Source organism: Pezoporus flaviventris, unplaced genomic scaffold (assembly GCF_033815535.1).
Source record: "Pezoporus flaviventris isolate CSIRO_AGI_PZ_B2104156 unplaced genomic scaffold, CSIRO_AGI_Pfla_v1 ptg000105l, whole genome shotgun sequence".
NCBI lineage: Eukaryota > Metazoa > Chordata > Aves > Psittaciformes > Psittacidae > Pezoporus > Pezoporus flaviventris.
The window spans coordinates 495,910-523,794 of NW_026892653.1; the positions used below are offsets into that span (position 1 = coordinate 495,910).

Consider the following 27,885-nt stretch of genomic DNA (forward strand, 5'->3'; position numbering starts at 1 on the left):
AAAGTTGGGGTTTTGACTGGTATGTTTAGATGTGCAAAGGGAGGTTTGGGCAGGGGATGGAAATGGACAAGAGTTAAAAATAAAGCTTGTCTGGCTGCCAGCTTTTTCCATATGGAGTTTTTTCTGAGATGTCATCCAGAACAGGCCAGCATCTGGTGTCCTCCCTGGCCACCCTCTCCACATGACACTAACAGCACATAGCTTGGTGCTGTGTAAAGAGGAGACTGAGCATCACAGCGTCTGTGAATCCCTGTTTCTCTCTGGCACACACACACGCTGCTCCTGAGATATTTGGTGTTTAAATCGGCACGCTCTATAGGAAATAACAGGGTCTGATAGTTCAAGGATTAACAATCACTGGCAGCCAAGCTGTATAATGTTTCATTCTTGCACTGTGTGAGCTCTCAACTTGATGAACACTCTAAAAAATGTTAATTGAAAACCTTGCAGAGGAGACTATTAGGAGGCAGCCTGTTTCTGACTGATAGCCGGAGCGGAAGTCAGACGCCATTAAAGTGTTTGTCTCCCTTATCACCGAGGCTGCTGCGGCACTGGTGTTTCTCATGCAGCTCTGCTCTCCTTCTCAGGCCCGTATTCTATTTTCTCAGGCCCTTATTCTATTTTTTCAGGCCTATATTCTATTATCGTGGCAACGAGATGATGGCAGTGAGAGTCGGGCTTTACAAGGCTCACTACTGGACCTGGAGCAACTCTTGGGAGGAGTATAGCAAGGTAACAGGACAAAGACCTGCACCCTGATCTTGTTGGTTCTCCTGGGGAGAAATAACCCTTTAAGGCACAGTTTTAAATTGGGGAATGTCACTGTGCACTTGCAAGACAGCCTTTTATTCACAGCCTCTTAAGAGCTACTGGGTCTGCTACAAAATCTAAAGAGACTGGTGCCATAGCACCCCCCTATTGAAATCAGAGACAAGCAAAGGAGAATGAGCAAAGCTCGAGTTGCTCAGAGAGGTGGTCCTTTTTATCAGCACTTAATGCCCCTTAATATCAAGCAGCTTTCCCTGCTGAATCCCGAGCTTTCATATGTGCCCTCACAAAGTTTTGAATCCAGTGCTGAATTGACCATGTATCTCACCATTTCTAGTATAAAAGGCCTAGTGCTCTGAACTGTTTAAATGGAATAGGAGTGGGTTTGCTGGTTTTCTGTCCTGAAAGGGAGAAGGAAAGCTGTAGGAACCACACAGTGGAAAGAACAGCAGTTGTTGAGAACAGTAGAATACATGTGTTTAATCTGTTATCAGCACCTTTGCAAACCCATATCACACTATAAGATGTTTTACAGTTTATTTGCTGAATAGGCACAGCTTTTGTAATTTCCTGGCTGATATTCTCACAATTGGATGCTAAGCACTGTTATTTTTCTTCTTTTGTATCCTTCTTGCCTCAGACTTGGGTACTGAACTCTGGGGCATTCCTTGAATGGCAGGTTCACACATGTGCCTTGCTGATTATACCTTTAGACATGAACTAAATGCATTATGGCACAGCTCTCAGCAGTTTTGACAGCCGGCTGGTACTGAGGAGGGATTGTTTGTATGATTTATTTTTTTATGTCTTTTTTTTTTTTTTTTTAACTTGTGGTGGGTCCTCAAGGCATCACAGGTGCAGAAGTAAGTGCTGATGACATTTGTGGATATAAAAGTGCATGGTTTCTTTCACTGGGATGTCCTGAGGGTAGAAGGAAACATCAGCTCTAAGGGAGTCATTTACATTCAGGGCTGTAAATATGTGCATTTGTTTTTTTAAGACTGAAATGCTCCAGGAGTCAAAGTTTCTGTTTTACATGGAGTGAGAAGGAAAGTTGGCTCTAGAAATGCATCACACACTCTGTCTCAGTGCTAATTTTACGCAGCTAAAATGAGATAATGTATTTGTCTAGGTTAGTATGTGAGTAAAACCCATATATCACATGTGGCTCAGCATGGAGGATTTTCCCTCTGTGCAAGAGACTGGGAGCTTGTGTGTACGTGTGTATAGGTGTATGGATGGGGTCAGAGGGCTGCGTTTCCCATGTGCATGGGAGATAATGTCACACATGAATAACTGCTCTTCATTGAAATACAAGCACATACACACGCTTACATACCTAGCTGAGAAATAAATAAATGTCTATGCTGATCTAAACTTATTTGTACATGTCTGAATATGTGTGTAACCATGATAATAGAATCAGAATGGGGACCACTCATTTCAAAGGCTTTCCTACTGTGAGCAATGGCAGTTGTGCAATTAGGGAATATTTATTTCTTTCTAAGTCTTTGTTTAACTACTGTCTGATAAAAGTCAGCAATTATACTGTACATTAGAGAGATGATTAAAAATTCACTTGCTTTCCTGCAGCTTGTATCGCATGTGGTTGATGTGGGTAAAATTGGAGCACATTACTGGACAGACTAGCCATTAACAACATGCAGAGGAAGCTGAGGCTAAAATTTGCTCCGACTCTCCTCATGTCCTCGAGCCATTAATTTCAAGGCTTGCAAGTTTAAAAATAGAAATAAATCAGAATGCAGAACAGTTCCACAGTTCTGAGTCCTGTTTTAGGAGTTTTGTAATCTCACAATACAGTCGCCTCTTTCAGTGACTCTGGTGTTCTCAGCTGTATTGATATTGGACTACAGTCACCCTGCCAGAATCCGAAAGGCCAATTTGTTTGCTAATTTCATTTGAATAACATATTTATTTAAATGCATGCATGTCTGTGGCATTAGGAATTCTGATTGTTGGCAGGTTTGCTTTTCAATAACTTTGATTTCTGGTCCCAGTAGAACTTCAGCTAATGAGGCCTTGTTAATTGTATTATGTTTAGCATGAGTCCTCACCTTCTTGTGAATCCAATGTGATGATTTATTAAACTTTCAAACATAAAATTCTCTATGCCTGAAGGCCCAAACTCAGACCTGGAATAAGCAAATGTATCTGGTTGGCATGGCATCCATTTGAAAGAGATCTGAAGTTGGCCTGAGGTGTCAAAACAGCTGCCTGCCAATTTTCAAGAGGTTTGTTTTATGGGTAGTTGAGTATCTCACTATTTTGACAGATACATGGCACATTTTAGCCAAAACTCCTTTCGCTTCCAAAATTCCCTTGTTAATTGGCAGTGTGGGAAATCATTGATAAAGAAATCTTGCTGTGTTTTTAATCCGCACTCTGTGCATTTTTGTTTGACTTTTAGATGAAATTATACCATTAAAGCAGACAGGACCACATTTTCATGCTGATATTGGAAAATGTGAAATTGGTGCTTGTCCTGGGTCTGGTTAAGACTACCGGTGTCTTTCAGAATTAGCTAGAAAGAATGGGTGCAATTTTGGCCTCTAAACTGGAATACTATGTATGTGTTTAAAGGCAGCATAAGTTAGTTAAGTAATAAAATATGTATACACAAATAAAAATGTACCAGAGAGACGCAGCTTACAGAAAGCAAAGCCTAGGAAAGCAGAGCAGGGATATGAATGCTTCTCTCCATATGGCACTTGGAATATCTGGAAATATCCCATGCCAGCAGTAAACAGGTTTAACAGTTATCTCAGGCTCCCATGACATTAACGTGCCCTTACTGGTCTGCATCCTCTATCTTACAGCCTGGGATTAAAATTCATCAAAGATGAAGTGTGCTGTTCTGCTCTTCCTATTGTTTGTTTCTTTTTAACCCCCCAGGCAATTCTTATTCTAGTCTGAATCCCATAATAAAATCTTGTTGCTTGTTGTCTTTCTCAGTGCTCGAGGATACCTTGATGCTGTCTTTTCTGCTGGCTTAACTTGATTATGTGGGTAACTTGCATTCTTGACTGGTTGCTCTCTTCAAGGCAAAAGGGAAAGGCTCACTCAAGAGAAGCCAGTGAGAGTAGGCTCTCTGTGGGACATTTTTCCATAGATTGCATAGGTTGCTCATTTGGGTCTGTTTAGCTAGCTTCCAGCTCCTTTCATATAGCTGGCTCGTGTTTACGTATTTGGACATCTCTGACATTAAAGAGGTAAATGAAAGGGAGCAGAGGTAAATGAAATGGGACAGAGGTAAATGAAAGGAAACTGTACTTAAAAAAAAAAAAAAATTTATAATTTTAAATAGGAAAAGATTTTAAAATAGTTTGGTAGAGGGAGAGAAATCTTCCCCCTGCACAGGGGCTGACTCCCTGTTGCTCTAGGGCAGGTGGATATCAGTCTGTAATCATTTCCACCATCACTGACCACTTTTCTTCTTGTACCAGAAATCAGCAGAGATAAAAATAGCCACATGTGTTTTGTGTGGGAGCAGAAGTGAGAACTAAAGATAAACCTGGGAGATCCCTCTCTTGTACACCGTAACACGCCGGACTTTTACTGGCAGTCTCCTATAATAAAGTGCTGTTTTCTGGTGCTCTCATCATCTATCCTTTCAGCCTTTACGTCATGCTTGTTCGTTACCAAATTTGAACTGCATTGCCAAGTGCATGACAAATAATGCATGCAAACTTGGTGGTTCTGTAGTTATTTGGCCCACAGGATTGAAGGGAGAGGTATGTTTCATCTTCCTTGTTTGGAAGGAGAGGTCTGAAGGGGGAGAAATGGGTATTCTTTATGGATTTATCTGAGTGCTAGCAAGTCCTTCAGGAATTGCTAATTTAATGCTATGTAGCAGAGCCAGCAGTATGAGCTAACAAGAGAAAGGAAATTTCCTTCTCTCTGCCTGCCACAGAGGCCGTCCAGCAGAGAATAGTTCTTGTGCCCTCCAAGAGCAGTGATGCAAGAAGGGAAAAAAATAATTAGGAAAAAAATGTGGAAAAGGCCCTTTGGTTCATTGGAGAGTAGCTGATAACATCAACCTTTCTGCTGTCACTTCAGTATCTTGTTAGTAGTCTTCAGTGGTTTTCCAAGAGAGCTCCTGTGTCTTTAAATGATTGGTGTGGGTGCTTGCCAGAAGACCCTATTATTTTAATGTAAAATGCCAAAGGGGTTATTCCTGCTGAAGCCTGTCTGATTGCCCCTCTCCTCAACGTGAAGGGATCGATAAAGCCTTTTCTGCAAGGGGGATGTGAAGTCAAGTAGAACCTTACAAATAATGACATTTGATTGTGGTCCTCTGAGCATATGAGCTAGCCATTGATCGCTTCTGCTTGAGAGCTGCTGCAGGCTTTCTGGTCTGCCCATCTTCTGGGGTCTCTTCCAGACAGTTAACACATTAGAAGCAATTTTTGTTCAACAGGGTTGAAGCTTGGCAGTCACATTTTCAGGTGTCTGGTCATTCAGAGCCCCAGTTTGGAAGGCTGGGAATCACCAGGAGAGCGAACAGCCACTCACCCGTGCTGCAGCAAACAGCAAGCAACCAGGCTCCTGGCTTTAATTAACCACTGTTCTATTCTCCTTCTAATATTAATACAGTTTTGCTGCTCTGGGTTTTGTGTGGTGGAATGAGGAGACATGACCAGGAGACAGGCTCCAGATTTGCTGCACCGCTGTCAAAATCTGCAGCCGCCTGTGAAGTCGGAGGGATCTGGGATAGCGCCAGGGTGACGAATTGCCAGAGGGCTTACGTTAACACAAGTGGTGATTCCATCACTTGGCCGAGAGCCCAAACTGGCAACCGGCTGTATTTGTCTCATGTCTATATTGACATAGCATCTGTGGTCCATTTGCTCTGGAAATTGAAGCATAAGCTGTGCAACCAATAGCTGCTAGGTCTTAGGGACGGAAAAACAATCCAGGTTACCTGATTGCTGAGGAGAAGGGCAGAAAGACGTGCTCGCTGAAAGGTTTACCTGATGTGCAGGAAATGTGGGGGATTGCTGGAATCTCTCCTACTGCAACCAGGTCTACATAGTGGTACAAAATCCTGTGCCTGTGGAAGAGTCCGGGTGAGCTATTTCTGGTTGCCATCTGATGCTCCTTTATGGGTTCCCTTAGAAGGCACACAGTTGCTCTAGATAGGATCTATCTGGTTTGGCTTTCATTGAGGAGAAAGTGCCAAGAATTTGCTTAAACACAGGGAATGACCTTTCTACTTTGTTTGATCAGTGTTACATGTAAAGATGCAAATTACATTGGATTGTGTGCAGAGTAAAATACAAGGAACGTGCTTTAACTGGCTATTGATCCCCTGCATATTGTTATTAACAGTCTGACAAATAAACAGCTTAAAGGAAATTAACAGCAAATGAAGTAGTAGTTGGTTTGGGGTTTGTTATCCTGATGGGGAGGGCAGGCACAGAAATCTCTTTGCTCTTCTCTAACAACATAGCTTCATTTTCGGGTGAAGTTGCCATCTTGTCGGCAGTGCTGGAGAGCTGAAGCTGGTCCTTTGTCAGCATAAATGTGGTGAGCTCCTCTGCAGCCCATGGAATGATGTGGCTTTTGCTCCAGCTGAGAACCTGGCACATTTGCATTTATTGTTAAAGCCTAGTGTTCTTGGGGTCCATGGCACATGTTGTCAGCTCAGGCTTTTACCAGCGCAAACCTCAAAAAGCAGTTTTGTTTAATGAAAAGCAAGAAATTATCCAAAATGGTGACATGATTTAATATTATCATCTAGAAGAGTCTCCTTCCTCACCAGGCCTGTTTCCCTGCAGCCTAGGGGTAGCGTTCCTGGAGGGCAGCTTCTTATCTCCCATACAAGCACACAAGCAGTCTTGTGATGTCATTCTGCCCCAGCTCCCAGTACCACATGTGACCAAATCTGTACTCTTTCCAAGCAACCAGAGGCATCATCCAGATGCGTCAGAGTGTGGATTGTCTTGTCTTTAATTCTCAAATCTGAAGCAGATTTAATTCATACTGGTTTTCCTCCAGAAAAGGAAAGCAATCCAGACTTGGGGGTCCCAGACATACAGTTTGCTGGGACAGCTGATTTTTCTCTTTCCATCCCGCGAACTGAAAATGCTTTGATTTACAAAACAGAATGAAATAGAGTTGTGATTTATAAGTTAAATATTCTTTTCTATGAAAGGGACAGAAGAGCAGACAGCTCTAGCTGTATCTGTATTGTATTACTTAGATGCAGGACAATGCCTTGATCAGGGCTGTGAGGATATAATTTTACCTCTTTTTTGCTCATTTGTTGAGGATCAGGTAGAAAATATCTTCACCTCTCTCTGTAGGTTGAATACTGGCAGTCACAGAGTACATAAAACTAGTAATAGTCGGTTTTATTTGTGGAGATAAAGTTGAAAGTAGAAATTTAGAGGGTTCTTTCTGCCACATTTAAGAGGGTTATTTATCAGTGCTGTAAAATGACATGATTTTATTTTTTCTATTTATTTTTCCCCCGGTACCTTTGAAGAGGGCATTGGGTGCTTATGTTAGAAAGACAGATAGCTTTTGGCTAGTGGCATCAGGCAAGTTGTTGCACTTTCTTTCCTGGGATTCTTTGGGCTGTGCTCAGGAGCCTCAGCTACAGAGATCTCATAGGAAACAAAAGAGAAAATGTACATAGAGCAATGTACAAACAAATACCCAAGAGACTAAAATCTTCTTTCAAACTAAAGCATTTGCAGCCAAAGAGCATTGTACCAATTAGCAGGCTCTTAATTAAATTGCTTGTTTGATTTGCATCCAAATTATAATCTGAATGTTGTGTAGGCTTTGATACCTTTTCATTAACTGTTCCTTTTGAGGGGAAAAAAAATAATCTATTTTCCACTGTGTGTTTCAGAGGCCTGTGGTGTCACAAGGTGGAAAGGTCAATCATTTTTGTATCCATTTAAAGTCCATTATTGGTGGGCCACTACAACCTATCAAGCAACTCTCTTATTTTTCCAGTCAGTGATTCAGGAATCTATAGCTCTGTGCAGATAAATGGGATTTCATGGGCTTCTAAACTTCTTGCTTTATTGAAAAGCAGAATATTAACTGCTCCACTGACCAGCTGTCCATTAAAAACACGGGATATTTTTAGAAAATTGTTTGCCAATCAAATCCCACCAACATCTGTAGAGAGCCTTTTCAGTTTGTTTGGTTTATAAGCAAATCCTACAGTTGCTTTCCCACATCCATTGAAACATTCCTATTTACCTTCTCTCCATGTCTCTGTCCATGTCTCGGGGCATTTTGAGGTATTGTAAGGAGCGCAGCGTGTTAGCTGGAAATGTAAAACTGAGCTTTAACAAGTCCATTTGGTGCAAGTTCTTTCTGGTCTATGGGGCCCCCTGCTTTATTTGCTGTTCAGTGAAATTAGTGCTTTGCATTTTTTGCTATTCCCAGGGTTTAAATAGGTTCTGTTAGCCCTCGGGATTGCAGGCCAGCTGTAGGGATTAGGGAGCTCCACACCTGGCTAATAACTGGCCAGGCTTTGGGAGACGCAGCCTGGCAAGGGCAGACCAAAGAACTCACTGCTCTGGACTTGCTGGCAATCCCATCCTCAGACCCCATAGACTTGAGTGTTAGTGACAGGAACATCTCCAGACTTAATACAGTTCTTTCAGCTCCACTGTCATTCCCAGGTGAGTGCCTCTATACTAGCCTGGGTCTTGGATTCGGCTGGGATAGAGTTAGTTGTTGGCTTAAACCATATTAGTTTGCTATGAATCAGATCAACAAATGCACCCATCTCTTTAAAATTTATTAGATCTGCATCCTTATTCAGTGCAACAGATCTGTCAGGAATGGTGTCAGGTGCTGGCAAGCTGAGCTCTCACGGAGGCCAGCAGGTCCCTTTGCCTCTCAGGGTGATGCTTCTCTGTTTGGCTGGATGCTTCCCCTGGGACTGCTGCTTTCTCTTCAGAACTGCTGAGTGATCCAGCCCTCCCTGTGTATTTTGAAGCCATAGAAACCAAAGAGAGAAGATTATTTCCATGTACAGAATTTTTATGATTAAATGGTTTCACCTCTTTGTGTTTTGCCTTTTCATTTTAATGAGTATTTCATAGAGATTACTTTTTTGTAAGACAAGAATGTAAGCCCTGCTTCAGCTTCTCTGTCAGTGCAATGCCAACCTTCTTTTACCCCATCAGATCAGAATCCATTTTGCAGACTGGAGTGGATTCTTGGTTTAAAATAATTCTGGATTTTGTGGGTATATTGGAACAAGGTGCTGAAGAAAGTGGAATCAGCTGTAATTTTGCTCCCTCCTTTGCTTCACCCTTGATGACCTCTCTCCTCTTCACTGCAGGGCATTGATTTCTGTCCTGGGCAGAATGTCTCTGGAGTGACAACACATACACAGGAGGAGCACACTACCCTGCCACTGCTTTTCCACCTGGGAAGGGACCCTGGCGAGAAGTATCCATTAAGGTGAGACAGTTAACAAAGATGTTAAAACTCAGCACTATTAGCATTCGCTTTATATAATTCATTTGCCTTGGTAGCTGTTTCTTGTAATCTGCTTGAAAACTGTCCCACAAAGCCATTACAGGAAAAAGAAAGGAACAAACATTGGTTTCCAAGTGGTTAGTGTGCACGTGGATGGGTGTGCCGGTGTCCAGGGCTTGAGTCGTTGAGCTGGTCATTCTTGCTCTGTGTCCTGCAACCCCTGACAAGGCAAAATGCATATTTTTGGACAGGACAGAGTGCAGGGCTGCTGTGGAATAGAGCAGTGGTGCTGGTGAGTGTGTGCATTGGAGCTGTGATTCTCTCTGTGTTTTGGGACTAGGAAAGAAACAACTAGTGACCTTTATGTACTTACTCTGCAGTGGTTTTTCTCTCTGCATTAGAATCTGTGGAAGGCAGACGTGGTAACCTTCTGATCTCCTAGCCCCCGCTAAAGGAGCTCATCTAGAGGGTCTGTACCAAGAGGACATCCTGTTCAGTCCTGTTCCATCCTTGGACTTTCCTGGCTGCTTGAATCTATTTTCCCATATGCCTACTATTGTAATATTTATCTCCAGCATACACCTGAGAGATTTCTGTAAGGATTTATGTAGCCATAAGCCAGCACAGCCCACATATAAGCCTGACACCTCCAAAAAAGCTCCCAAGGTGTCCCCACTTCTCTCCTTCCTTCTACTGAGTTTTACCCTGTGGGAAAACCTGCAGACAGGGGCATGCAGCCTCATCCCTCACCAATGGCTCCAACTTGGAGAATGTGGAAATAAATGAAAGGAAAACTAGTGCTACTGTGACCGCCTGCACAGAAATGGTTTTGTGCAGCAGCTTCACTAGAGAGATGTTTTTCTGAGCTGACAGGACTTCAATTACTCAACTGTTTTAAATAATTGAGTGGATACACTCACTGCACTCCTTTGAAAAGAACTGAGCCTGTGCTGTCCACTAAGTGTTTTCACTAGAGAGAGGAGGGGAGGAAAAGTGTTTCCCCTTCTCTCTCGCTTAACAGACAAGCACTCTAGAGGTGCATTACTCAGTGTATAAAGCTCTTCAGAAGCCCCACCGTGTTAGCTCTCGCTTTCTGTTGAGTTTCATCACTAATGAATAAAGCAAATCTGCAGCTCTTGCATTTTAAACTCAACGCAGTGAAATTACGCTACTGGGTTGGGATTCCAGATGAGACTGTCCCCTGTTTAGTTTACCAACTATTTTATTTTTAGGAGGCTGAGTTAATAGAAATGACCTCTTTTTCCCAAAACCAAACAAATGGTTAGTATTAAGTGAACTGTGTTTGTGTTTGTGAATTTGAGAGAGAGGAGCTCTTCCCTAAGAGGTCTGTAGGACATCTGCTTCCCTGCTATTTAGATGTTTCTTGCCACCACCATGGACTGAGCATTGAAATAAATTCCAGTGTTACATCTGCAATCGTTTCTCGTACGGTTCCATTGATTTTTGGACATTCACAAGCTGTTGCTTTGATTGAATTTTATGGCAAGATTATGGCACAATTATGGAAAGCTGGGATGTTGTTTAATATGCAGACCTTAATAGAAAAGCCTCTTCTTAGTAAATGAATCTTCCTTTCTGCAGCACATTCTGTTGCTATTGTCTCCTTTCTGGTCACAGTGGAAAACTCATGGGAAGTGGGTCTCCTATATCGAATGTGGTAATTAAATTATCCTCATTTGTGGAGCTGTTACTGTTGTGTATTTTTATTTAGCTTAATTATCCCCCTTGGCAGACAGCCTGTTGGGAGTCCCGACACTAATGTGGCTCAGAAGGGAATCCAGCATTCTCCTCCAAGCGTGCATCTGTCTGTCCATAGATGCTGGGTGTGTGTTCACAGTCCATGTTGGCCACGCTCCCCTCTTCACCCTCCTGCAGCCTGGAGGAACAGGGTGTATTGTAGCTCTTTCACCAGCTTGGCTCCTCTGATGCATTGTCATGTTGCTAAAGCATTTAGAAAAGAATGTGTTGTACCCCTGATTTATTGGTACCTTTCCCTCTTCTTTTATGTAATTTACTTTGTTAAATCTGTACTGGATTTTGTTGGTATTGGCTGCTGCTGTGAAGGAACAGCATTGCACATCGATGCACTGTCGTCTCTGCCTTCTTTTGCTCATTTTTTATTTCATTTATTCCTTATTTTAGTGCAACTTTTTCTTCTCTCTAAAATTATTTAAATAATCTGTCATCTCTCTTGATTTCAATTAGCTTGGATTGGGGTCACATACAAAACCACCAGTAAGAAGTTTCATTGTGATGCACGAAGGCCAGGCATCACACACACCTCCAGAAGGATGTAATGCTTATATATTTGGGCTCTTTCTAGTATCCAAAGGGATCTTGGAGCCAGGGCATCCTAGAAATCAGTCTGCTCAGTCACCTGAGCAGCATTTGACTTGCAGGGTGCTTAAACTCAGGCAGTCTCATCTGAAATGCCATTGGGTCATGACTTTGCATACAAGATACTTGAGAGACTTCTTTGAGGCTTTGATTTTCAGTTCAAGTCATCACATGGGGATTAGCATTTCCAGTCTTCATTGGGGAAGTGGCTGCTAAAGGGATCACTGAAGATGCAAGTCCTTCAAGACATAGAGACAGCACGTAAAGTTTTCACTTCCCTGGGTGTCAACGGTGAAGCAGGGCAAGTCCTTCCTCTTCCTTACACAGTTCACTGGATTTCCTGGAGCCTGCCTGGAAACTGTATCAGCAAAAGCTTATCTCCCATAGGAGTACTTTTCATGCAGTGGAAAAACTGGTCAGACAATTACAGGCAGGTCCTGTCATCATGTTGAGGGCACGTCTGGCAGTTCTGAGCCATATGGCACCCTGCACTTCTGTTCCCCTTCATGTAAGGCTGTGCATGCATCCCTACGCATGTCTGACTCCAGGAACAGACCCTCCCAACAGCGTTGTGACTGTTTCTTTCTGCCATTGCCCCTCTGGTTTTGGCTAGATGCTTTGGGCACCCAAGCTTCTGCCAAGGGACATGGTTTTGTTTACCTCTCCACCTTAAAAAAAAGATGATTGCTGGTGTTTCTCAGTCTGGACTGAAACTTCCCCCAGGCAATCCAACAGCCCCACAGACTTTACATTTTGTTAGCTGGGATTCACAGCAGTACCAAATGGGTGTTATGAGTCCTCACGCTGCCTGAGCTTGCCCAGGTGATGGCATATTTCATAAAATCATAGAATCATATTTACATCATCACATCAACAGACTGAATGGAGCAAGATCCATGTTCCGTTGTTGGCCTTCAGGATGCTCATGCTCATCACTAGCATCAGATTCAGTCACTACCAAGTTCTTATCCCCCTTTCTCCAGGCAAGAGGGGGACTATTCTGAAAACTGCAGGATTCTGGGGTACTACTGTTGAGAGAAGCTTGGCACCATAGGATGAGCTTGACATTTATATGGCTGCAGGATGAGGTAGGCATGAACATGCCTGCCGGTACTGATGAGGCAACATTGGCATCTGGATTTTCGTAACACCTGCAATACCAGGGCATTTATGGGCAATATACTTTAAAGAAATGTGGTTACTGGTGAATAATCTTCCTTTTGGTTGCCAAAAATGGCAACGTAACTGCACTTATATAAGTAAGACTTACCTTACTATCTGGTCCTTGTGTAGTGAGAAGTGAACTGTTTGTGTCTTTTTGTCAGCCAGAGATTGACTGGATCTGTGTAGGCTGTGGGATAGAAGGTATTTTTTTCTTTATAGCTCTCAACTTTAAAGTATAAATAAGATTGTGTGTGAGGCAGCACACAAAGCAGAAGCACTTCCCTAAGTCTAACTGGTATTTTGTTTCCGCCTTAGGTACAATTATGAGGGGGTTTGTGCTTTGTATACTGAGTTTACTAAATTCTGAGTGTCAAAATACCTGTGTTTTACTTAGGGCAACAGATTTTACTTTTATGGAAAGAAAATGGAAGCGATAAGGCTTGGTTGGTGAACATAATGATTTTAGAACACATTAATTAACAAGAGAGCTCACAAGTGCCTATTTTGAGCAGATGGAAAATCCAGGAAATCATCAGAGAGGTAATTGCACTAGTTATGGAGCCAGAAAAGAAGGGAAGAATCTCCTGAAGGGAAGCTGAAGGGGAAGGGATCTGATAGAAAAGTTGCTAGTCTCACCTAACAGGTAAGGGAAGAAACCTCACTGTGGGCAAAGGAGAAAGGGTGCAAAACTGGGAAAAAACTGTGTATAACAAAGAGCCAAAATCTTGCCCAGCAGATGCTGACTCCTCATCTTCTTAAAAAAGAAGGAAATGGTACCAGCTGCATTGCTGGGGTGAATTAGCTGCTGCCTCAGGAAAGGTAGCATTGAGGAACACTGAAACTGTGGAGAGCTATGGATCAGGAGCCCCAGCACTCTGCCCTGTGGCACGTCGTCTGATCAACCTGTAACTTGTGCTTAATTGTGGCCGACCAGCAGCTTGCAGGTATTTTGATGAGTAACTGTCTAGACTAGAGTGATGCTGTATAAAAAGGAAGTAAAAAGCCAAACGAATCAGTTTCAGAAATGTAAAATGCAGTTGGTAGTGGACATAATCTTCCTCAGAGATGGTGCAGGCAGTGCTTACAGCCTCAAGAAAGTAGCCTGAAGAACATACTGCTTGAATTATGACTCAGAAATACCATGGAAGCAACTAGCAGGATGATCAGACGGATAGCTGTTGTTTTCTGTCTCCTGTTCACACAAAGACTGAGGCTTTACATCCTCACTCTGCCTTTATCTCCTCTGCTCTCCTCAATGCTGTGGTGGCTCGCAATGAAATCCAACAGAAAGGCAGGATTCCTGAAGCTGGGGAGTTACACCTTCTGTGACAATACTGAGTAGGCGATCAGCATGATCACATCTCCTTGCTGCAAGGAAGACTGTGGGCACCGTTAGAGAATCCACCCAGGTGAGAGGCATCATCAGTTCTCCCACTGTGTGGCTCCCATGCCCCACACATCTCCAGGGGTGTCTCCATGGCTGCTGGACCAGAGAGGTGAATGAAGTTATGGGCCACCCTTCAGTTTGCTCCTTGATTCCTTCTTTGTTTTACTTTGGCCCTGAGTCTCTCTGGCAATTGCAGGTTTCAGCAGCAGAGCCCCAACCTGTTGTCTGCCTCGTGTATTGTGCAGTTTTAAATTGCAGATGAACTTGATAATGGAAGAGAGGAACTGAGGAAGATTGAATAATACAAGATCAAGACTTGGATACTACCGTGCTGAGCAGCCTCAAAGTACTGATAACAGATAAAATCAAATTACCTGAATCTGGGTGTATTTCACAATTAAAAATAATGGGTTTAATTAAGATAATTCCAGTGGAAAAGGAAGTTAAATATACAAATCATTACCCCAAGTTTTCTGCTCTTCCCACAACTTCGTGTGCATTTGCTAGAACATGCTATAAATCCAGAAGCTGCTGTTGAGAGCCTGCTGTCAGGTTTCTGTGATGTGCAGTATATAATACCTATTTTATAATGTTCCTCTTGATAATAACATGGTCCTGTTGCTCCCAGGATACGCATACTGCACTGTGCCCAAACATGAATCACCAGGACAAAGTATAAAGCATCAGGATCTACATATAAAACAGTGCTGAGAAGTCTCTTTAATTTTCTCCAGTTCTAATCTATTTGAGAACATATTTATGATGGTGGAGAATTGCCCTCTCCCTCTCCTTACAGCTCAGGGTGCCAGCAGACCTGAAGGTGAAAGACTTGAGGACTGCATGATTAAACCAGAGCTCTAACATCAAAGTCAGCGTGTGAGACAAACCCTCCTCGTTCCGAACCTGCATTTTGGTGTAGGGCACGGTGGGGTTAACAGCAGAGCAGGTTTCACTGGCGTTGTTTGGTGAGGGAGGAGATGGGAGCAGATTGCCAAGGCACAATTACACTAAATGAAGGAAGCACAGGCCACACCTGTGCCTGGGACCCTGTGCTTACAATCCAGCCCTGATTGGATCTCCAGAGACTTCCCAGAGGTAAAGTGTCAATTAGTGTAATGACCCTGGACTTTGTCCACTCTCTTCCCTCATTCTGAGCATGGAATAATTTCATGTACACTGGGGGATCTCTTTTAGCAAACTCCTCACAACACCACCTGCTCACCCTCTCATTCTTCCAGTGCTATTCCCAGCTCTCCTTCTGCAGGATTGTTGAGCTAGAATACAAAACGCAGCATGCTCCGGAGGCAGCGAGGTCTGGATCTTCATGCAGACAATGCCCAAACACCTGTATAGATAATACCGTCTTCTTTTGGAACAGAGAATGTGGCAAACGCTGCACTTGCAGCCCAATCCTGCATATACGCATTCAGGGAAATGATGGGACTCCATGAAAGAGTGAGAGAGGTTCCCAGCTCTGTTAACGACTCAGACTGATTACCATGGAGTAATTATCCCCATTTTATAGACAAATTAAAGGCACTTTTCTCTTTCAGATTTTGTCTGAAAATGCATTTCCTGCATAGGAGCAGACACAGTTTTAATCCCCCTGTACAATTTCAGTAAATACTTTACAAATAAGTTTGATTGGATATGAGGAAGACATTCTTTCCTGTAAGGGTGGTGAGGCACTGGAATGGGTTGCCCAGGGAGGTTGTGAATGCTCCATCCCTGGCAGTGTTCAAGGCCAGGTTGGACAGAGCCTTTTGTGACATGGTTTAGTGTGAGGTGTCCCTGCTCATGGCAGGGGGGGTGGAACTGGATGATTTTAAGGTCCTTTCCAACCCTAACTATTCTATGATTCTAAATCGCTGCATGGATATTGGATGTTGATGCGTGTTGTGGAGCTAAATAGGTCTGTCTGAGCAAAACCTGAGCTCATCAGAGCACAGAATGGAGATCTCAATGGGGCCAAGATGGGAAGACCACCCCCTGTCACTGGCATGGCTTTGTCTCAGTGGGTGACTCCAGTTTCTGTGAATACCAGCTCCAAGGTTGGTACCATCATACGGGCATCACAGTCCCCTGCTGTGCATGGAGCCTTGATAGAGATCTGTATGAGGAAGATACTTCATGTGTTCCATTGAGGCATCTGAAGACAATCTGTGATGATCTTCCAGTATTGAATGACACCTTATAGCACTCGGGGTCCATCACTGTGATGTACTTCAACACAAGGAAGACAGCTGCAATCAGATATGTTTTAAGCTAGCATCAACAGGTTTAGCCAGCTTAAGAGCATCTTAAGCCCTGCTGAGACAAGGTTTATAGGTTAGCGGTCTGACTTGGAGCATAATCTGTACATGTTCTCTAACTTTAGCCAGCTTTGTACTTATGTGGGAAGTGTGAGTCCTTTACATGAGCCAAGCCATTTCTATCATGCTTTTGGGGAAGTCATTCAGCCTGTGCTAAATGCTGAAATAATCTAAAAGTGTAGAAACTGCAGGGGAGAGCAGTTCAAAAACACCAGGAGCTGAGGTTAGGCCAAGATTTCCTGTCACTGCTGAGCTAGCTGAAAAAGCCTGGAGTGTCCTGAACATGGGAATTAAAGCAAGATGATGATTCAAATGACTCGAGCCTATTTTATTATACTGCAGCATTCATGTGTCTTAGGTTACTAATGAGCAATAATACTGTGGATAAATGCAGGAGTTTGGATTATAGCAAAAAGACTTTTTTTCATTGCAACAGGACTGGCATATTTGGAGCAAAAAGCAGCAGTCATGACAACATATTGTTTATCTGTCATCCAGAGCACAGCTGTGTTTTCCACTGGTCTGTCCAGATTACAGCTAATTTGGAATCCTATGTATGAAAAGCCGTTCCAATGGATGAAATTGGGCTATCTCTTTAGCACTTAAATATTTGCAAAGATGCTGTGGAGCTTAATTAGTTAGCAGAAACATCTTATCTTATGGGTCCACTTCCAAAAGAAGATCTTAAATGCTGGAGAGATGACACAAGTATGTGACAGAAATAAACACCACGTTGTATAGTTACAAGAGCAGCAGGAGGAGGCATTAAATTATTTGATATCTAGAGTATCAGTTAGACTCTAACAATCGGTTAAAATATGTATTAATTCATATTAATCCTTCATGTGAGGATCTTAATAAAGTGTGATTAGCTGGGGTTTGGAAGAACTTTCAAATCCTGGCACAATAGCTATATTAGAAATCTAAAACACTGAAATACATGTGTCTCCCTAAACTGCACTGCATCTCCGCTTCCATCACCAGCTTTACAGGGTTTCTGTTTCCCCTGTTTCATCCAGTCTGCAGCTCATATGTCCAACATGCTGTGTGCATCCCTGGCACTTGCCTGTGGTTTTAGGCAGTGTGTTTGTCTGCAGCCTTTCCTCTCCTTTCACAGGCTCTCCCGTGTTTGCTGTCCTCTGCATGTCAACACAGGTTAGCTTTAAACCCTTCCTGCCTCTTGTAGAAACCTGTTTCCTTTCTTTCTCTCAAGCAGGCTGGCAATGCTGTGCTTTGAAACGCAACCACAGGGCTTCCAGATAAAATCTCACCAAGCTGAAAGGCCGCTGTGCTACCGGATGCAACCCTGGCTGAGCCAAGTGATTGCTGCCCTGAGTGTCCTCATCAGGGAAGGAGTCAGAGATGGTTTTTGGCAGCTCCATTTGCCTGTCTGCTGTTTTCAGTGGTCTTTGGGGCAGTGCAGGAGTAATCAGTCACTACTGTGAGAGCTAAGGTGGGAGAAGAGCAAGGAAATTCAGGAGCCTCACAAGGACAGTCTGAATTTCAGGGTGGTCCATACAGATGACACAGCCGGTCCCTGCGATAGTCTCTCCACCAGGATACAGCTAGCTGGGTGTGAGAGCAACAGATTAGTTTGCTCAAGCTTGTCATTTCAAATTCCCTTCCTGTTCTCTATCAGCAAAGCTCAGGCCCATCCCCACAATCAGCTTCTCTCTGGATGGCTGCCGAGATGTGATATTTATAGGGTTTACTGGAAACTGTTGGCACATTACTGGGCTTCAAAATGTGATTGTTTTTCAAAGAAGGAAATTAGCTGGAGTGTGGGGCTGGTGGCCAGCTTGGACTGTAAGCAAAGGGAGCCCGAGGTCAGGACCAAGCTGCATTGTTTCTTTTATCTTCAGAAGCAATTTGCTGCTCTCTGTTTTTTTGAGTGACCCTTAACATGATGGACAAAATGAGATCATTGGGTAGTAATCCTCCATTTTAGAGATACTCAAAGTATTAGTAAAGTACACCCTGAACCACTTAAACAAGTACCTATTAGAGTAATTGGATGGATAAAAATCTCATAATTTATAACCCTGTATGAAGTCTTGGAGCATGACAGATGGGTCCCAGCTTGTAATAATAAAGCTGTAATGGAAGAATGTTGATGGGGAGAACCCTGGGAGGTTGCGAAATGGAGGAGGTATTCTTGTCTTGGACAAGTCACTTCTATTCTTCTTTTCCATCTTCCTGTTTGCATAATACTAGTTCATCTCACTTGGTGATTGTGAAGTTTTACTAGCTGAGGGTTGTATTTTAAACCCTTAGCTTGAGAACACTTGAAAAACAAAGTATTGGCATTACCTTTGTTTCCCTACAATAAATGCCTCTGTATGATGCACATTAGGGAAAAGCACTTGAAAGAGTGGACAATGGATGTGCAGAGAGCCCCTGCAGGGTTGTTTGTGCGCTAATGTGTTTGGTAAGGTTTGTTCCCTATTCTAGGAAGTCTTCCATGACAGTCATTTGAGGCACAGCTGGAGGACAAGTTTAACCGTGCCAAGTGCAAGGTCCTACACCTGGGTCAGAGCAATCCCAGGCACAGCTACAGGTTGAACAGAGAAGAGATTCAGAGCAGCTCAAGGAGAAGGACTTGGGGGTGTTGGGTCGATGAGAAACTGAACATGAGCCAGCTTCAGTGTGTGCTCACAGCCCAGAAAGCAACCGTATCCTGGGCTGCATCAAAAGGAGGGTGACCAGCAGGTTGAAGGAGGTGATCCTGCCCCTCAGCTTTGCTCTTGTGGGACCTCACCTGTAGCATTGTGTGCAGTTCTGGTGTCCTCAACATAAAAAGGACATGGAACTGTTGGAGGAAGTCCAGAGGAGGCCACGAGGATGCTCAGGGGCTGGAGCACCTCCTGTATGAAGATAGGCTGAGAAAGTTGGGGCTGTTCAGTCTGGAGAAGAGGAACAGCATGGACACCTCATAGCAGCTTCCAGTGCATGAAGGGGGGCTATAGGGATGCTGGGGATGGACTCTTCATTAGGGACTGTAGTGATAGGACAAGGGATAACGGGTTAAAACTTAAACAGGGGAAGTTTAGATTGGATATAAGGAGGAAGTTCTTTACTGTGAGGGTGGGTTGCCCCTGGGAAGGCACTGGAATGGGTTGCCCAGGCACTGGAATGGGTTGCCCAGGGAAGATGTGAATGCTCCATCCCTGGCAGTGTTCAAGGCCAGGTTGGTCGAAGCCTTGGGTGACATGGTTTAGTGTGAGGTGTCCCTGCCCATGGCAGGGGGGTGGAACTGGATGATCTTAAGGTCCTTTCCAACCCTACCTGTTCTATGATTCTATGGCAAGCACCTTTCTTTGAACATACCATGTTTACCAACAAGATCTCCCTTGGGACTCAACATTAGCTTGCAATGTATTTGTCCACCTAGTGAGACAAGGAGGCACAAAAGTACAAAATGTAATCAGTTCTAAGTAATGTTGAGTTTGATGGCTTTGTAATGGAAAATAACTGCGGTGCTTAGAGGTAGTTGACATAGGTTCAGGTCCTCAGTACCTTAGCATAAAAGGTGTGAGAAAAGCAGAATAGAAGGACAGGACCTGGGGATGGGGAGTATCTGGGACTAGCAGATGTCCAGGGTGGGCACAGATAAACTCAGTGATAAGTAAAAGGACAGGATGATTGCTATGTTTGGGGTGTTAATAAACCCATTAAGCTCATGTAAGCATCTACTAGGGAGTATCCCGCACTAGCAGATGTCCAGGATGAGAGCAGTTAAACTAACTGATAAGTAGTAGGGCAGGATTATTGCTATGTCTGTAATGTTAATTAAGCTTGTTGGGAAAAGTAAACGACCCTTAAAGACCACCACATTTTTGTATGCGTGCCGGAAACCTTTTGGAAAGTGATGTAATATGCTCAGTGACCATGTAAGGATGATCCGTATAGCAATTCGGGGACACGCGTTAGGAGGAGCTATTCCCCGTGTCTCCCGGCGCCGCAATAAAGAATACCTGCTTGTCAACTTGAAACTCTGCTGGCGAGTTTGTTCCCGGAGTTTTCTCCAAATCACTAGGAAGCCAGCAGTTTTGAGAGCTGAAGCTGCGTGTGGAGGTGACCGAGCAGGAGCCATGTGCTTCTCTGAGAAGGGCAAGCCATGTGCCATCCTTGCTGCCCTGAGCAGAGCATCCCAGACCAAAGCTTCCAGGCCTGGTCAGGCTGGACTCTCTCAGCCCAGATGTTTCAATTCCCCTATGGACCTGTGGGCAGTTAATGTCAACTGCATGTTTATATACTCTTCTTTCTTACTACAGCCCGGGAAAAGTCTCCTGACCCAGCTCCATGATGTGGACACTGTAATGATGCCGTGTATAAACCCCAACTAATAACATCTGTGTTTTTTTTCACATTCTAGTTTTGCCAGCAATGAATACCAAAGGGCGATGGAGCAAATATCTGTCATTGTCCAGCAGCACAAAGTGACCATGGTGCCAGGGGAGCCACAGCTTAACGTGTGTGACAAGGCTGTCATGGTGAGCATTCAAGCATAAATATGTTTGAGAATCCTTAGCTTAAAATAGATTTTGTACAGGCTTTATAAAACATGACCTAAAGCCAGGGAAGGATGGACGTGAGATGCACACATTTGAAGGGCTGCCTGGCTGTTCCATGAAGGAGAGGTCTGTTTGTTACCTGTGCAGCTCAGTGGCACAGGAAAGCTCGTTCAGAGAGTGGGGTTAGGTCTGAAAAGTCTTATCAACTTGAAGCAACTCTGTGGCTTCCTTCCATAGGGATACCTATGGCAGTATCTACAGCTGTAGATCCTTCTCATTTCTAATCCCCTTCTGCAAATCTAAAAATCTTCTGTGTTTTGAGTGGTGGTACTGGGAGAGTGGCTCTTTTCCAGTCATGTGTGTGAGTACCTTTTGGTCTTGCTCGGTCTCCTCCAATTACACCCGTGCCTGACTTTTCCAAAGTGTTTCTGGCTAGAAAGATGACAGGCATTTTCAATTCTGTTTTCTGTTTCAAGTTGCATGTTGGAAAGTTACAGTTTGGCTTTACTGTCAAATGCTGCTTGGTTTGCTGAGAACCTAGGAAAGAAACTGGTGAGTTTGTAGGAGGTCAAGTTGTCAGATGACAAGAGTCTGTGTAGTCTAAGGGGATGTCCTTGTAGACTGACACAAAATAGTAACAGGCATATCTTTCTGTTGCTGAAATAACCTACTGAAGCAAGCAGTTGGTACCTGCTGCTGTGGTCTATCTCCAAGCAGCCAGAACAGTGAAAATGTGAAGCTGTGTCTCTGCAGTCAGAAGGCAACGATCTTTTCTAGCTTTATCACATCTTTTTATTTTTGGATGTTAAGTAGGAAAAAGATTTGAAGGACCATTGTTTCTGTGCTGTTTTCTTTCATTATTCAACTTTTCCCTTCGTAAACACTGTTCTGTGCTCCTCTGGGACCTTCTGGGTTCAGGCACTCTCCCCAGTGCCTGACTACTGCCAGAGACCTTAACTGGAAAGGCATTTCTTCTGTGTTAACTCCAAAACTGGTTCATAAATTGCAGGCTGTTCTGTGGCTACCCTGGTGCAGTGTGTTTAGGTGCTGTGGAAACATCTGGTACCCATGTCTGTCAACAGTGTCTTTGGGTTGCATAATCGAAAATTTGCTGAACTGGAGGTCCTGCACTTCATCCTGCACCCCAGCCCTCTCTTAGGTTCTTTTTAGGGTCAATCTTCTCCCTGAGCATGCCACGTTCTATCTCTGTCTTGTTGGGTAGAAGTTCTGCAGACCATGGGCTGCCACTTCTGCTTTTGCTGTGGCAAAGTCCAGCCATGCCTGCCTAGTCTATAAGCAGAGGCAGCTTAATGACTGCTCCAGCGCCTGGCCAAGCTCAAAGCAGATCATTTGGCCCTCCCTGATGGGTTGGAGGGTATTCTGATCCCAGGAGAAATCCCAGCAGGAAACATGATGAGTGTTCTATTCTATAGAAACTCTTAACGGACTAATTGTACACCTCTATCAGCACTACATCAAGGTCTTTCTCCTCACCAGCTGCCCCTTCTTCCTCCTCCTCTTCATCACAAAACAAAGATAAACAGGCACCAAATTACTGGCTTTTGAGACCAGGAATTAAGGTATCCAGAATCTTTTTGGAGTGATAGTATTGATGGGGTTGATGGGGCCCTAAATTTGTCTTTAGAGGATGCTGGAAGACAAATATCACCTCCTAGTACTATGCCTGACAGAAAGTAGATTTAGATTAGATATTAGGAAAAAAATCTTTAATGTGAGGGTGCTGAGGCGCTGGCACAGGGTGCCCAGAGAAGCTGTGGCTGCCCCATCCTGGCAGTGTTCAAGGCCAGGTTGGACACAGGGGCTTGGAGCAAGCTGCTCCAGTGGAAGGTGTCCCTGCCCGTGGCAGGGGTTGGAACTGCAAGTACTTTAAGGACCCTTCAACACAAACCAGTCTGGGATTCTAGGATGTTCTAAATTGTCACTTACTTATTTGATATTTAATATCCTCTCTGGGGCAGAGGAGAAGAATCGTCTTTATTTATACATAAGCAAAGCAGATGCATCGTTTTGTAGCTGCTGCAGTCTTGGGATTGATGTTAAGTGCAGCAGCATAAGCCCTCCTGAGCAAGTGAAGTGTTTGCTGGCCCATCTGTGGCACAGCCCACCAACAGCGTAGACAAAGCTCCCGCAGAGCCAGTTCTGCTGCCTTTTCCTCCTATGGAAATGTGGGAGAAATTGCTCCATGCAGTGGAGCTGGCTTGACTGTGTGTTTGACTTGCAGCACACATGGTGTCCTCAGGACTTACAGCACAGATCCAGGAAAGCCAGCTTGGGCTGCGAGACTGAAGGAGATACCAATTTGTTTGGTGTTTTGTTTTTCTCAAATGAACAAACATTTAACTTGTTTATTTGGATCTCTGTTGCTCCTACAGAGCTGTCAATCATCTGAAATTTCCAGCGGCGGTTGTGCATTTCAGAATCGAGTCACAGATTTAGGAAACAGCACCCGTAGTCCTTAAACCGTCTGGAGCCCTTCGTGCAGTGACGAGCCTTTCGCCAAAGCTCCCTGCTGTGGCCTGCTCCTTCTGCAGAGATAGCTGGTGTCTCACTGCCATCTGTTGTCAGCTCTGTGGAATAGAAACCTGCTCCGTTAGGTTTTTTTGTGGGGTTCAGCTTTTCTTTTCCTCCATAGGAATTTAATTCCAAGAAAACATAAATGACTTAAAGGATAAAAAAATAAGTAAAATGAAAGGCAAGAGGTCAGAGCTGAACTGATCTTTAATAGGTGACAGCAGGAATCTCCCATGAATGGATAGACCTTGAGAGAGGGAGGGACACAGAATGAATGCAAAAGATTTCTTGAGGCAGAATGGGAATTGTAACCTGCCATTCATATTACTGCAGTTTTAAATGGCAAAACCCCAGTGAAATCGATAAATTTCTTTTATCCAGATTCCTTCCTTTGTTAATCCGTTTGGAATCTGAGGTTTGAAGTGGATTTTCTTACTGATGTCATTCCTGTGTTATGCTGGAGAAAGGTATTACAAGAAACATGGAAATGAGGAAGACAAATGGTTTTGGTCTGCATGCACTGGAGTAGTTGTCTCATAAATGCCTCTGACTCCATCTGTTTATGAATTCATCCATCAGAATGCTCATTAAAATACTGGCATTCTTATCTCGCTCACACCCTTGGCCTTCTGTTGCTTTTTGCTTGTTTCCTCAAGAAAGTGCATGGATATCTTAGTGCTAAACATGATAATTCTTCTCTGGATCCCAGGAAAATTGGGGTTTTCACCAAAACCTCATGATCCGGTTGCTCCATGCTACTTACAGGAAAGAGAGGAAGGTCACCAGAGCCACAGCACTCTGCATTTGTACAGGAGAGATACCACTGTATCCCAGAAGAGGGAATTATCTGCTGCAGAAGGATTTGTAGTCTTTCCTAAAGCTTTTTCTGAATAGTGTTTGGAGTTGGGAAGTTGATGAGCCTGGGAGCATCAGCTGCAAGAGGAGTTTTCATTTTTCAAGCAGGACATAAAAACGTCTTTGTGAGGATGAGAGAGGGTTGGTTTAGGTTATAGGGTTTAGCAGGTACTTGGTATAAATAATCTCTCTGTATGTTTTTTGTTTGTTTTTAACAGAATTGGTCTCCTCCAGGCTGTGAGAAGCTAGGGAAGTGCCTGAAACCACCTAAGTCTGATCCCAAGAAGTGCTTTTGGCCTCATTGATCTGCTCTGCAGCCCTCAAGAGCTACACAGAAAAGCTATAACTAGCTGGACATACAGTTTACAAAGCATGTCTTCTCATGTTGGCACTCCTGTTTACACAGGAAGGGTGTGATGTATGTATGATATCATCATTTGCCCTTCCAAAAGGGCCAGTGTTTATATTTCTAGTGCTCAGGGTTTAGCCTGTAGTCTTCTGTTGTAGTTGTTTCCGTAAATGGTAACTTTTCAGTGAAGACTGTTTCAACTCTAAAAGCTCTCTGTACAACCACAACTCTGCCATCACCTCAGAAATGCCATGGATGCACCTTTCCTGTCACTCCTTCCACCCAGCCTGCTCTCTCGAATCATCACTCATTCGGATCCTGAACAGCGACCATGTTCAGGAAACTTAGAGCCGCCAGAAAACCCTGCCCAAACTGCCCTTGTTTGGTTTGCCTATAACTTGTTGTTTTAACATTTATTTCCATTGTGAACTCTGGACACCAGCTTGTTTTTCCTTTCTTCCTAAACCTGCAAGTACTGGGTGCAGCTATAGGGTCCAAACTGCTGCTGTGCATCACTGGGTGCAACCGCGTGCTCCCTCCTGTTCCTGAGTAAGGGGTTGGCTCCAGGGAGAACTCCCTGCCTTCCTTCATCTGTAACTGCAAACATCCCCTAGGTAAAGAAACCTGAAGATAGAGTTCACGTGAGTACTGCCTTATTGACAGGGTGCAGGATGTTCTTGGGGAGCTGGGGGTCAGTAGTTCATTTCAGGGGTTTTCTTCATTTCCAAAAAACTCTGGGTCCAAATATGGTTTAAGTCATGCTTCTAGTCTCATGATCTGGGCCCAGCCAACTGCAGGCTCAGAAATGCCCGTTTACATCAGACATTAACTCTTGACCCTGTTTCCAGTGTACGCTCTCTGAGGAATTCTCCTTGTGCAAACTTTCCACAGCCTGGGTGTAGCACTGCTTTAAACAGAGTTCATGGTAAATGCTGATCCTTTGCACAATTTCACACTGCGGATTTCTCATCTGCTTTTGAGCCCGTTTCACACTTCTGGCTATTGCTAATAAACACGTCTCAAACACAACTGAGCAAGGTTACTGTGGAGCTTCAGGGGAGTAGCTAGAAGCGTGCTGGTATACTAGTAGCTGAACATGCTGTTTGCACCACTGAATGCAAACAGGAATGCTCCACTTCCACCCCTCCAGTGTTTTAAACAGTACATGTGCCCTCTCTGCTGCTGTTATGCTGCCTTGGGAAAAATCCAGGGTGTAAACAGCAGCTTCCTTCCCAAGCAAGCCTTGAGGCTGGCTTGAGAGCTCTGCTTCTGCTTCTTGAGAGTTCTGCTGTGTTTCTGCCTGCTACAGGCTTCTAAACTGCCTACTCTCACCCTCCCTGTAATCCCAAAGGCGCTCATTCTCTCTGTTCCCATGGTTTACGTTACCTGTAATCCTCTCCACGGTAATTCTAGGGTATATCTCACGAAGCTGGATAATCCTATAAGATTGCAATAAGAACAGCTCTTGAGTCGGCTCTCACTGTTCCACCCATCAGAAATCACAGCCAACACTTCATCGGCTGGCAGAGCCTCCGAATCTCTGTGCATCTGAAAATGGCATTTGTTTATAGCCTAGATTTCTTAAGATGTTCCTAATTGTCCTTCAAGTATATCAGGGCATTTCTAGTTCATCCGTAACATTTCTCCTTGTTTTGATGTAGTGTGAATAGCTCAAGTCTTGAGAGATTCTGATCAGCCTTTTCTTCACTGATGCTGTATGAGAAGGACAGGAAGGAGGACTTGCAGCAGTCATGTGTGTCTGTCAGCACAGGAGACCAGACAAAACGAGTAACTTCTCATTTGCTGAGTCTGGTCCACCTCTGCTTTAGTGCTTCTCTCACCGACAATTGTTCAGGACCCTGCAGTTCTCTAGTATCAGCAGATAGAGATACCAACCAGAGGAGGGAGTCCATCACTGCAACTCTCTGAAAATCCCCAGCAGCCCGCACATAGGAACAGATCTGCTGTGAACTGCGACAGCACTTCGTCTCTCTTCCTGCTGCGATGAAGAGATCCCACCATAGGACCACAGCTCATTGTCTGAGCTCTAGCCCAGACATGTTTCTTGGTTCTTTGCCTTTGCAGTAGGCACGCTGTGAGTGTACTGGATGCCTGCTACCCTGTGTCCCCTGCTTGCCTGGCTGTCACTTCCTTCTGTACTCCTTCAAATCAGCAAGCTGTGAATATACTGCTTTTCCACAGTCTGTGTAACTTGCTCAGACAAGCCGTCCTGTTCTCAGCACATGCGGTGTTTGTCTGGTTACCCAGCACACAAAGCCCTCATTCCTCACTGAAGTAATCTCTCAGTGCATAGATACTGGATGTAAACTTTGCACTAGAAAGCTGGCTGCTATAAGGGGATTGACTTCTGTTGATGTCTGTTTATTATCTGCTTCATGTCCTTTTATTATAAAAGATCAAAGCTTAATGTGAAGAACCTAATGCTTTAAATAAGAACAGTAGTTTTACAGCTGGATGGCTAGGAAGAATTTGAAATCAATGCCTTTCCCAAAGATGTACAGATTTTGAAATTGTGAGATGAAGAACTAATGAAGAAAAATAAACTAAGTTATTAGAAATGCATTATCTGAGTTGTCTGTGCGCACCTGTGAAACAACTGAACAACACCTTGCTTTGGGACAGTCTCACAGAGACGCCTTCCAAATCATGGGACTGACCTGGGTTAAAAATAGCCTGTTTTGTTTTTCCCTGTATTATTTTTAACGTGGATCAATTTCCCAGCCCACACGGCTGCCCAGCACAGTCCCGAGGCAGGGGTGTACTGTGGCTGTGTGCACCAGCGCAGCCGCAGGGGTGACCAGCTCGAACCCACTGATACACCCCTCAGGTCACAGCAGCCAGCATGTGCAACCACATCTACCCTTACGAATTATCATGATCTGAAGCTGAATTAACTCTGATCTGAAGCTGGGCTATGTGATAGCTGCTCAGTTTGGGGAATTGGCTGTACTGGCTTTGCAGGAGCTGCCTGAGGCTGTGTGTGCAGTCACAGAGGAGCGGGTCTGCTGGGGTCCACTGCCCCATCAGAGACCTGCAGCAGTGAAGGCTGTTTGTTGATGGCTTCATTTCTCAAGCTGCAAGACGTAAGAGCTAAAGGAAGGATGATGTCTGCCTAAGACTGCTTCTATGTGACATTACTTTCTTTATATT

General features: G+C 44.0%; 1 protein-coding gene across 3 annotated transcripts in view; it reads left to right on the forward strand.

Moving 5' to 3' along the window:
- GALNS (galactosamine (N-acetyl)-6-sulfatase) overlaps positions 1–27,297 on the forward strand; it is a 48,805-nt gene extending 21,508 nt beyond the window's left edge. The window contains exons 11-14 of one of the 3 annotated variants that reach the window (XM_061477368.1): positions 630–732; positions 9,104–9,225; positions 20,840–20,957; positions 24,584–27,297. In XM_061477368.1, coding sequence (XP_061333352.1) covers positions 630–732; positions 9,104–9,225; positions 20,840–20,957; positions 24,584–24,670 — 430 coding nt within the window. In that variant the 3' untranslated portion in view covers positions 24,671–27,297. Of the gene's footprint in view, positions 1–629; positions 733–1,614; positions 3,734–9,103; positions 9,226–9,818; positions 10,948–20,839; positions 20,958–24,583 lie in introns of those variants that run through there. The other 2 variants (XM_061477366.1, XM_061477369.1) reach the window with 2 other exon arrangements.
- Positions 27,298–27,885: the final 588 nt, after the last annotated feature.